General features: G+C 44.2%; 1 protein-coding gene across 3 annotated transcripts in view; it reads right to left on the bottom strand.

The window, feature by feature from the left end:
• Window positions 1–3594: 3594 nt before the first annotated feature.
• The window catches only part of UBXN2B (UBX domain protein 2B), a 31309-nt gene continuing 22727 nt past the window's right edge, over window positions 3595–12176 (bottom strand). For 2 of the 3 annotated variants that reach the window (XM_083187132.1, XM_083187133.1), the window contains exons 6-8: window positions 11350–11487; window positions 10759–10920; window positions 3595–9247 (exon numbers count right to left, since the gene is read on the bottom strand). In XM_083187132.1, the coding sequence (XP_083043258.1) occupies window positions 9085–9247; window positions 10759–10920; window positions 11350–11487 (463 nt within the window). In that variant the 3' untranslated portion in view covers window positions 3595–9084. Of the gene's footprint in view, window positions 9248–10728; window positions 10921–11349; window positions 11488–12176 lie in introns of all 3 variants that reach the window. The other variant, XM_083187134.1, reaches the window with a different exon arrangement.

The following is a 12176-nucleotide window of genomic DNA, read 5'->3' as shown; positions in this document are numbered from 1 at the left end:
CAAGAGAACATTTAATAACAATTTAATAAATCACAATAAAAACAATTAATTGCATGCATGCAGATTAAACCTAAAAATCAGGGATTCTGATATCATAAGGCGCCTAGTGGTAGTTTTTCCTTGTCTTGTTTGTATTGAGGGCAGCACCCCTCAACCACAGGGCAGCCTCTGTACACGGCACACCACAACCAGCCCCTAGCGCTCATACTTTGTTTTGTTATTACTTACCTGCTGCTGTCTGGTGCCCTGCCGTCACGGTCCCGTATCTCCCGGCGCCGGCTCCTGCTGCTATAATAATAAACGGACTCTTAGAAAATGGCTGCCCCCATACTGCAGACAGCTTTCTGTCTGCAGTATGGGGGCAGCCATTTTCTAAGAGTCCGTTTTTATTATAGCAGCAGGAGCCGGCGCCAGGAGAGACGGGACCGTGACAGGCAGATGCGGCCGGGCAGGTACGTCGAGGGGAGGGGGGCGCCGAAAAATATGCGGCGGGGGGGCGACAATTAGGTAGTTACGGCACTGAATGTAACGTAATGTTTACCTAATATAGGAAATATAATATAATCATTTTCTTTACACATTATTTATTTGAATTTATATAACAATTGTGAGCGACGCTGGCATTTTTAGTGGATAATTTGGATCTATCGTATGCCCCAGCACCCCTATCTCTCCTGTAAAGACACAACAATCAGTCCTGAGCTGGGCTGGATTAAGATTTAGGGTGGCCTGAGGCACCTAACACAGGGGGGCCCTGAGGAAGGGAATGTGTATATTAAATTGTGTATACCTCCCAACATGACCATTTCCAGGAGGGACAATGGCCCTGATTCATGTTCATTTGGAGACAGACCCCGGCAACGAACAGCTTGTGTAACTCCCAGGGCCTTTTGTTGCAGGGAGGGATGGCCAATCACCAAGTGGCGCTGCTGAATGGCTGCCTGGGTGCTGTACAGTCCAGTAAATATATGTTCCCCATGTCCGTGTTCCTCATCAGGATACGTATAATGTATACCTGTATGTATGATATATATCTGTACTGACACGGGTTTACTTGTTCCCACCCTGGCTGTTGCACAGCAATCCAAATCTAATTCCTAGTATACGCAAGTATAACTGGCCAATAAAGCTGATTCTGATGAGGGGATTTGGCGACCCCGGCAAGTGTTCGGCGGGGTGGTGTTTCAGTGCTCGGTAAGTAGTGATCTTTGCAGCTTACCGCGTCAAGCTGAATCAGGCCCACTATGCACTATATCTGGACCTCCCTCTTAATTATTACTGGCATCACCTGTGTTGAACTATTTAATAAAAGACTTTTAAGGGGATGTTAGTACCTCAAATGGATTTTTGGGGTACAGTATCCACTGTATCCGCTCCTTAATCTGGTTATGGTCCTGAGCTGTTCCAGCACACCTCCCACTGTTTAGGCTTCTTCTTTGACACATGTACTTTTTATGACTGACATAAGTAAGAAAATAGCAAGCAGTATATATATATATATATATATATATATATATATATATATATATATATATATAAATAAATAAAAAAAACATTCAATTAATGAAGGGATGATCCTACTATTGTAATAGCATAAGGTCCTATAGATTGTAAGCTTGCAGCAGGGCCCTCCTACCTCTATGTCGGTGTTTTACTACCCAGTTTGTTTTATCACTGTTTCCTATTGTAAAGCGCAAAGGAATATGCTGCACTATATAAGAAACTGTGGTACTTGTATTTGCAGGGCGCCCGATTTGTATACGTACGCAGGCGGTTTCGTGCCGTGCGATCTCACTAGTTAATATGGTACTTGTATATTAGCACGCTCCCGTTATGCAGTTAGTGTAGCGGTGCTGTCAGAATCAGCGTAGTGTTCGCACGGGCTGAGTAAATAGCGTAGTCAGTCAGAAGTAGCGTAGTGCTGAGTAGATAGCGTAGTCAGTCAGAAGTAGCGTAGTGTTCCCGCTCCCTGTCAGATTCAGTCAGAGGTGAAGCTGAAGTGACTGTGTAATGGCTGCAGAACCTGTCACAATGTTCACCTTGCCGCAGACAGAGGTGGAGGCAGAGGTGTTCTTACAGCAGCACCATTTGCTGCCACTGACACAAACTTGTGTTAATGGCCACCCAATGCGCTTAAATATGAAGGAGTGCAAGTGGCGCTGCCATATTAAAACGTGTCGGAAGGTGAGGAAGAAGGTGCGGCACATTGGTTCCCGGGTTGCCGTTTACCTTTCCTTGCGCTGATACGGTTCATTTATTCATGGGCGGTGGAGCTCACAAGTATCAGTTTCTGTGAGCGACAACTTAAGCTATCAAATAAAACAACGGTGCTATATAATAACCTGATGTGGGAGGCCTGCACCGTGGACCTAATGTCACAGCCCCAACGCCGTATTGGCGGTCCTGGGAAAATCATGGAAGTCGACAAGAGCCTCTTTGTACAGAGGAAAAGTCACGTGGGACGGATGCTGCCTCAGAAATGGCTATTCAGAGGCATTTGAAAACACCGGTGAGTGCTTTGTGACACCTGTACAAAGACGTGACGCCAGTACCCTGATGGCCGCCATCAATCAATTCATTGAACCGGGGACTACTATCTACTATGATTGCTGGCAAGCCTATAATACCGAGCAGCTAGAGCAGGCAGGGTACCACCATGCTCAGGTGAACCACAGATTTTATTTTGACGATCCGGAGACTGGTGTTCACACACAAAACATTGAGCGCCTTTGGGGATCCTGTAAATGGCGCAACAAGCCTCAAAGAGGCACCGTGCACCAGAATCTCGCCTCCTACCTACAGGAATTTATCTGGCGAAAGACTGTGGGTGCAGAAAATGCTTTTGAGCATATTATTTATGTACTTTCTCTTCTTCCAAAGGCTGATGCAGAATCAGAAGAATGACTCTTATTATTTTCTTAGTTCTTGATTAATTGTTAATATTGTAATTTGTAAATTTGATATTTTCTTCGTCATTACTGTCTCCGATGTATGATATGGCAGGTGTGACTGTGTTCCTAAAACACCCCCACTATCCACGCCAGCCCGAAGCGTGGCCAGTGCAGCGCGCCCCGCGAGGGGGCGCATTACGCGTCCTCCCGACCTTTTCATACCACTATCCACGTCAGCGTGAAGTTGATTTTATAAAGTGTGGCGAGCGCAGTGAGCCCCGCGAAGGGACGCAGATTACTTTACATGTATTCCGTATCTGCTCGCCACGATTTGGGCTCGGTGGCTCGCTGCGCTCTCCACACTTTATAAAGTCAACTCCACGCCAACGTGGATAGGGGGGGTATGAAAAGGTCAGGAGAACACGTAACGCGTCCGCTCGCCATGCTTCGCGATTGCATGCGATTTTGCGTGTGATGTGATGGGCAGTCAGGGTGCAGTGAATAAATTAACTAGTGAGATCGCATTGCATCACATGGCACGGCGCAATGCGATTTCACTATGCAGAATAGCCCACTAAGCAAATAGCTTAGTGGGCGCCCTACAAATACACAAGTACTGAAACTGTTAATAAATAAATAAGGTATAACTTGTTCTGCAATGTGCATTGCCAGATGGTCATATAATGGGGAGATTTTGCACACCTTTTAAAAAGTAGAAGATTTAATAAAGTGTTTGCACATGGTAGATAAATAGAATACGCACTTCATGACTGTACTTTGGGTGGTGGATGATAGATTGACAAAAGGTCAACAGGTACTGTACATAAGATTAACAGCATCAAAAGGTCATTCTGAAAAGGTAGACAGTACAAAAGGTCAACAGGTACAATAATGCTGGCCACACATCAGACCAACTTTCCTCCAATCATCCAAATAGTTGCTTGGATGAAATAAAAATATGGTACTAGATGGGAGCAAATGTAATATTTACTTCAGAAATTTGCTCCCAAAATCTGGAAAAGGACAACAACTTGACTGAATGTTTTTGTACATTTTCCTGGGTTTGTGAGCACATTTCTGATTGTCCTCTGCTCCCATCCAGTACCATATTTTTATTCCATCCAAGCAACTAGTTGGATGGTTGGAGGAAAGCTGGTCTGATGTGTGGCCAGCTTATGACACAGGTGTTTAATTTTTTTGCTTTTTTCACTTTTGCTTAATTTACTATGCATCTATCACCATCGCCATCTATTACCTTTAGTAACCTTGCCTGAAGCGTGGCGAGGGTTCAAGTTTCTACTCATTTCGGTCATATATGGTTAAAATGGCACCCAAAAATAAACGTTTGTGGACCTTTTTTTGTGTCAACATTTTTCATGTTCTTTACCCTGTCGACCTTCTGCCTGTTGATCTGTTAATCCACACTCTGTATTTTTACATGTTCATAAAGTTTAAAAAGAGCAAAGATTGAAACAGAAAAAAGACAATGGTACAGTATGGAATCTCCACTGTAGACATCTCCAAACACAAACAGAAATGAAAAGCACACATTCTAGTTAATGCATTCCATACATCTATGGGAAAGACTGCATCAAGCTATGTACATATCAAGGAACTCAAATATAAACTGTTAAATGTCCTACATGGACAAGTGATGCAATATTATCTAATAATAATTATGGCACAGTGCACACACTGTACAAGGCAGGGTTCAGTTTGTTTAAAACATATCTAGCAATTAAATGTAATCTGAAACTCTCTTAAGCCCCATACACACTTTCTGATGCCGGCTTTGAGGTGAGCGACAGCAGGGGGTGGCAGGGATTAGCGATGGCTGTCGTTAATGATGACCTCCTCGTCCGACATGACATGCTGGATGAGGTAGAGGGCCGTTAATGGCGCACGGTAGTGTACATCGTTGATGACAGGGAGAGCACACAAAGCCCTTTCTGAGCGCCATTGTGAACATAATTGCCTAGTGTGTATGGGGCTTCAGTTACGAACTAACAGAAAAACCACAAGTGCAACAAAGTCCAATGTTATATATATTTCCAATAATATACGCTCTTTATTACAAGAACACTATGCCAACAAATAAGGTGCATTTTGTGAGCAGGAATTATAAAATAGCAGGGTGGCAATTCCTGTAGTGCATTATGTTCACACTTAGTATAAATATTTCATTAAAAACCAAAGCTTATAAAAATATCCAACTATATTGTGGAAATGATAGCTCCCAACCCCCCCATTGTACTCTATGAGATAGCTTGTCCATAACAGAATACACAATTGTGAATTTAAAGATAACCGCTTGAACTGGGTCATGCTTAAATATAATGTTGGCACAAAAGAGACACTATGAAAGGAGGCAATTACCCAGTAAAACAGTGGACTGCACATAAAACACCTAATAGGGTGAAAAATGGTTCAAGTGGTTATAGCATTACCTCTAAATTCTGCATTGTAAATGGCATTCACTAGAAGTCATTTCTCCTTTAATAAGGACTTGCTTCTTGTATTTCTCTTACAGCCGATGTGGTAGACACCGATAATCATGGAGTGTATAGGACAGCGGTTCCCAAACTGTTTGCCTAGGCATCCTGGGGTACCTTGGGGCACTTGCAGGAGTGACTCAGGTTGGAGGTCCAGGACCAAAACAAGTCATCTGTGCTCAAAGCAATAGGCATAACCAGTGCTGGTGGCAGCCAATCATAACATATGTGGGCACAGGGCCGGCCTTAGGCATAGGCAAACTAGGCAATTGCCTAGGGCATTTGGAATGCCTAGGGGCATCAGCAGCTTCTGCTGATTAAAATGATATGCAGCATGCCTATATTCTGTGTGTGAGTGAGGCTGTATCTGCATATGAAATAGTGTATTCATGGAAATTATTTATTTATTTATTTAAATCACTGTAACATAGCATTCCGTATGCAGGTACAGCCACAGTCGCTCACAGAATATAGGCATGCCGCATATCATTTTAATCATCGGAAGCTCCTTGTGTGTGCTGTTCATAACAATGCAAATAAGATAATTTTCAACAAAAAAGGCACCCAACGTTAGCAGAACTGGCCAGGAGCTGCATGGCCTATTGAGGCAAGATGTATGAGGAAACATCTGTATCCAAGCAGAGGCAGAGGTCACAGTGTTAGCGGCTGTGCGAGCGCTGTCTGCGGGTGGGTTGGTTGTGCACTAGTATTCGGTATATGTGTAAGGGGCATTATGTGTGTCATGTAAAAAAACACATTATTAATGTGCGACATATGTGTAAGGGGCATTATGTGTGTCATTATGTGTATTAAGGGCATTAATAAAGGTTGGCATAATGTGTAAGGGGCATTATGGTTATAAGGACATTAATAATGTGTGTCATGTGTAAGGGGCATTACTGTGTGGTATTATCAGGGGTGCCGAGAGAAAGGGGTAGGGGGTACAAATTACCCAGGCCAAAGTCTGATCGAAGGGCCCAGTGGGGGCCCCGGGCCCCTTACCCTTCAGTGACAGCAGCAGCTGCAGCTTTTCTCCTCTGCCCAGCACACCCTGCTTTGTGCTGGGTTGCAGTGTGGCCATGGAGGTGCTTAAAATACAATATTTTCTCAGGATTTTTTTCTAAGGGTATAATGTGAATAATGTGAGGAGTAATGTACATAAGGTAAAGTGGTACTACTGTGTGATGTAATGTGAATAAGGGACACCATCGCATGATATAATGTGAATAAAGTTGCACTACTGTGTGGCATAATTTGAATTGGGGGTACTATTGTGTGTCCATGCCCCTTCCCAGCAAGAACACACCCCTGTTTGGGCTGCGCACCAAATGTGTGCACTGTTTCTATTTAAAATATTGCGGGTAGGAGCACCAAAATGATGACTGCTATGATGAGGGTTGATGGTGCTGGGAAAGGGGAGCAGGGTCAGAGGCGGAACTAGTGGCGGTGCTAGGGGGCACCAGACAAAATCTTGCCTAGGGAGTCATTTAGGATAGGGCCGGCTCTGTGTGGGCAATTAGATTGTAAGCTTGCAGCAGGGCCCTCCTACCTCCATGTCTGTCTGTTGTTACCCAGTTTGTTTTATCACTGTCTACTATTGTAAAGCCCAACAGAATCTGCTGCGCTATATAAGACACTGTAAATAAATAAATAATTAGAACATAACTATGGGGGTTATTCTGACCCGATCGTAATTATCGATAGCCTGAGCATCCGTATGGATAATAGGGGGCATGCGGAAGGGCATTCAGCAAAAAAATGTAAAAAAAATAAATTATCAAGCATTTTTATGATCGCAAGCTTTTCGCAAGTTAATTCACAGGAAGCCATCCTTTGTGGGTGATAACCGGGCCGTTTTCTGGGAGTGTCAGGGAACACGCAGGCGTGCCCAGGCATTTTCAGGGAGGGTGTGTGACATCAGCCCCAGCCTTGATCAGCCTGTTTCTATAGCACAGGCTCTGGGTTACGCACAGACTACACACACTGGGATCATTTGATGGTGAGTGAGTTGGGAATGGATTTGCAGGTAAATCACGGATTTTCGCCAGACATTTGCAGCCTTGGACAAGGAGGGTTTTCACTCTGGTGGGGTGGCAGCTATCTGACCGTAGGGCTTTACAATTTCAAAGGGCAGCGTTCAACTGTGAATCAGGCCTTCTGTCCACCACCAAAAAAACTGAACCTACTGTAATAGTTAAGCACACTTTACTTAAATTAATATATATTTAATTTATCAATAAGAAACTTAAGGACTAGAGGTGCCTTGAAAAAATACTGACACCCCTGGGTGCCATGATTCAAAAGAGTTTGGGAGCCACTGATGTCTCCTCCCTCCCTACATGACTCCATGGTTTTTCTTTTTATATAGTGCCCATAAAGGTGGTCATGTTTTCTTTGTGCTGCTCACAGAGCTGACTTTTAGAACATGCTGATTTGCTTTACTGTGTGCGGTGTTCTTTGTGAGAACACTACTACTAAGATTTTCAGCACTCATCCCAATGTGGGGCATCTATGATTGGAACCTGCCTACCTCACAGCCAGGTAGAATCTTGCTGGTGGTGGGGCTGCCTGGTCATCTGAAGACCCAGTAACCAGAGACCAAGTAGAGCAGTGATTTTCAATCTTTTTCAACTCACGGCACATCATAGAAGATTTTTCAAATTGCCAAGGCACACCTTGAGACCCCCACAGCAAAAAACGCATTGGCCCTCACAGGAAAAAAAAAAAAACTCATTGGCCTGGATATGAAAAAAAAAACACACTGTTACCCCCAGGTAACAAAAATAAAGTACATTGGTCCTCACATAAAACAATAAATGGCGCTGTCCCCCATAGAACACAAAAAGAAAACAAAATGACCCCCAGATGAAAACAAAACAGTATGTGCCAGGCTCACCTGCTTGCAGAACACAGGAGAGACCTTATGCCAATGCCAATTGGTTTCAGTGTGTAGTGCCCCAGGGGGTAGAGGTAAAAATTCCCATATGTGAATATCATACAAGTCACTGCCTAGCTGCCATTATGTTCTCCTAGGGAGCTAGTGGGGACAGTATAACAGTGGGACACCCGAGCAGCTCCGCGCTTAGCTCACTGTGACCTCGACAGCATTGAACCCAACTTCAAAAGCAGAATGGCTGGGAAGTGACTAGCTCCTGGCTGTAGCTCGTGGCTACGCCCCCTTCTCGCGGACATTGAATCCCGCCTGCTTTTTCTTGGTCGAGCAGACCGAGAACGGGACAGGGTCACTGCTGTCGGGCCAGCTCGACAGCTGTGACCCAAGGTTGAATACCCCCTAAATCCTTTTCTTGTCCTATAGTAACGGATCTCATTGTTTCCTCTCATCATCACAGGCTGGAAGCACTTCTACAATTATACCCCAAAACTGCACCTAAACAAGGTTACTCAACAAACATTCCCATACAGTATGTAGTACCTAGATAAAAAGCAGTGACTTCAAACCTAAATTTCTGCTCTTAGAAAAGTAGGTGTCTTTAAAAAGTGTGCAGCTGATTCTGTGTCAAATCACAGGTTACAAGGTTCTGCTTCCATTTCTACAGATCAGCATACATATACGTATAACATGAAACAGTACATTACATGCACAGGAGTGTGAGTTTCAGGCTGTAGCTCCTTATACTGTAGTTCTTGCCAGTAAATGGCTGTTTACACATTCTTCTGCTACAGCACATGTACAGTGAACATTACTTCATTCTCTGAAGAATCACAGTGTTAAGGATATCTGCTTCTTCCAGTGTCTGAGTCTCATCAGTCAGTTCTGTGTTTGGAAAAGTGGTCATCAAAGTAAAATCAGTCTGTGCAAAGTCCGATCGGGACTGTATGATGAACTGCCGCACATCCAGGATTCTGAAAGGAGAAAAGAAAAAGAAGAACTATTAATCACTCTCTACATTATGTATAGATACATACAGCACACTGATCATCAAACATCCATTATCAACAATTATGTGAGGCACCTCCTCTTTATTAAAATTAGATATATTTATAACCGGCACTACACAGCATTAATTCACTTGCCCAAAAGCCCTTCGGTGTAAACAAAACCTTTAAAATAGCCAAACGGAGCCCAGTTGAGCCTCGCCTAACCAATGAGAGTACAGTTGGGGCTGCACAGCCAAAGAAAGAGGCACCTTCTAGCAAACAGAAGTCCCAATAACACTCAGAGAATAAGAGGTTTCCTCCAACCACATGAGGCACCCCAACCTCAGAGCATAGGAGGCTTTCCCCAGCCACAGGAGAAACCCCCAACCTAAGAGCATAGGAGGCTTTCCCCAGCCAAAGGAGGCACCCCAACATCAGAGAATAAGAGGCTTCCTCCACCACAGGAGGAACCCACCAACCTCAGAGCATAGGAGGCTTCCTCCAGCCACTGGAGACACCCACAGCCTCAGAACATAAGAGGCTTTCCCCAGCCACAGGAGGCACCCCAGCCTCAGAACACAGGAGGCTTTCCCCAGCCACAAGAGGCACCCCAGCCTCAGAACACAGGAGGCTTTCCCCAGCCACAGGAGGCACCCCAGCCTCAGAGCATAGGAGGCTTCTGCTGGATCAGAGGAGGCTCGGAAGGACCCTCTCCACCAGTGCTGAACAACTAGCGGCACTCCAGATGCTGTGGAATTGCACAGTCCAGTATGTCTTACCTCATTTGTGCTATGGGGCATGCCAGGATGTGTAGTTCTACAGCATCTGCCTACTACTGCGGTGGAAGATTGTTGAGGGCTGCAGGTAATGTGGAGAATGGACATAATAGACAGAGTGCACAATGTTACTCTCTGGACAGAGAACCTGCAGGACCTGGCATGCTAACACATCTAACCCATCAGGGAGGGAGGTTCAGAGGAAATAAATAAAAAAAATGATTTCACAGAGTAATGGATTAATACAGTAGAATAGCCACCTGTCAGAGGAAATAACAGGACCGCCACTTCCACAAATAAATATAAATGGTACTTAGCTGGGTGCCCTCACTGGGGAGGAAGATACAGGCAGGGTGCGGAACTCCAAGCGATAATAATGAACACTGTACACTAGGTTTGTAGCAATGCTTCAATAACCTTTAATGGGTATTTTCATCAGGCATTATATACATAAAATAGTTGAATACGGCACTAACTGGTACTTATGTGGAGGAGTGCCTTCCAAAAGAACCATTGGCAGACGGTTCTCCAAATGTAGCAACACCTTGTAGCACTCCCAAAGAAATAACCGACCCCAACGCTTATAGAGAGGGCAACATTCGTGTTTTCTTGATTTTTCCAGCCATAGACCATACAACAAAGGCATTGGGAGGGACAGATAGATAGATAGATAGACAGATAGATACGTACACATTTCTGCATGCACAGTTACTCAGTTACCTATGACTGAGGTTGAATCTCTGGATTAAGCGACTTCCATCAGAAAGTCTAATCTGAATTTTTGTTGTGGGAACATCTTCATCAAGTTCAACTTCCGTATTTAAAAATAGCTTGTGTTCCTCCTCCGGAGAAGAAGGGGTACTTATTATTTCAGGTGTCAGGCTGTGTGGTCACAGAAAATAAAATAAATACACATAGCACAAAAGCAGCTGAAATCTACACTATAGTAAATACCTATACAAAACAGAGAGCAATACAGGGCAAATCACAAATAAAAATACTAGATACATGAGCATTAGTGCCTATGCGCGTGCACAGTCTCCTAACGTCGGAGACTGGGCTGAATTTGCTGCTCAACATGCAGGTCTGAATCAGGCACGAAGTCTGGCATTTGCTTGTTGTGCAGATCGTGTGGAAATGCGCTAGGGAATGCTGCGCAAAATCATTCAACATCTTATTATACTGCAGCTTCACTAGAACTCGCCAGAATTGTATTGTGTAGTAACATAGCTAAATATTGTATCATTAATGAATTAAAAAAAAAAAAATCGATAGACGACATAGAACATATTAAATAAATGAATTTTATACCTTCCAAGTTTTTTCCCCTCACCACTGAAGGCTTTGAATTTCGGCCTTGGTTTCACATATTCTTGGTCTTGATGGTCTTCCATGTCTATACTGACTTGGCCATCATGAGCCATTCGCTGGAGTTCTATCGGAATTTCCCTAAAAGGTAACAAGACGTGTTTTTTCTTCTGTCCAAAACGCAAGGTAGCTAAAAGTACATACCCCACATTAACCAGTTATTACTACATAGAGGGGCATGCAATTACCCCCGTTGCTTTGCCGGGAGGCTATTCGGTCATCACTCTTAAGCCGGCGTGTGCCGCGGCTCATTGGTTATTTTGTTGCTACAATAAGAAAACTAGGGGTACTGATAGCTAAAATAAAGAAACGGGCAGGGACCAGAACCAAAAATGATTTCTTAGTAATTATTGATGCCGTGGAACTTTGGCAGAAGGTGGCAGATGGCTGTAGCGCATGAAAATTCTAAAGATTATACTGTACTTCACAGACATTCGTACAGAAGGACTGCACTACAACCACAAAGCTCAGGATCATTATGTGGCCTCTCCTCACCTTTGCCACGGCAGTGACCTGGACCAGACCCACCATCCCTATGTATGAGAACAGCAGGACTGTTCCCAGGCCTACCCCACATGGTGAGCAGGGAGCTGTGGGGGGAGAAAGCACCAGGGCCAGCCTACGTAACAACACTTCTAGTGTACCTGAATGTGCTCCACACTTTCTCACACCCACCTGTTCTGCTCCCATGAGACCAGGACATTTATGACTTTATCAAAATAATGATTCCCAAATTTTCCCCCTTTTGTGGCCCCCTGTGTTTCTATCAT

The sequence above is a fragment of the Crinia signifera genome, chromosome 5 (genome assembly GCF_055691185.1).
Source record: "Crinia signifera chromosome 5, ASM5569118v1, whole genome shotgun sequence".
Lineage (NCBI taxonomy): Eukaryota > Metazoa > Chordata > Amphibia > Anura > Myobatrachidae > Crinia > Crinia signifera.
The sequence above is the reverse complement of the archived record's forward strand: the minus strand, read 5'-3'. Positions and strand labels throughout refer to the sequence as shown.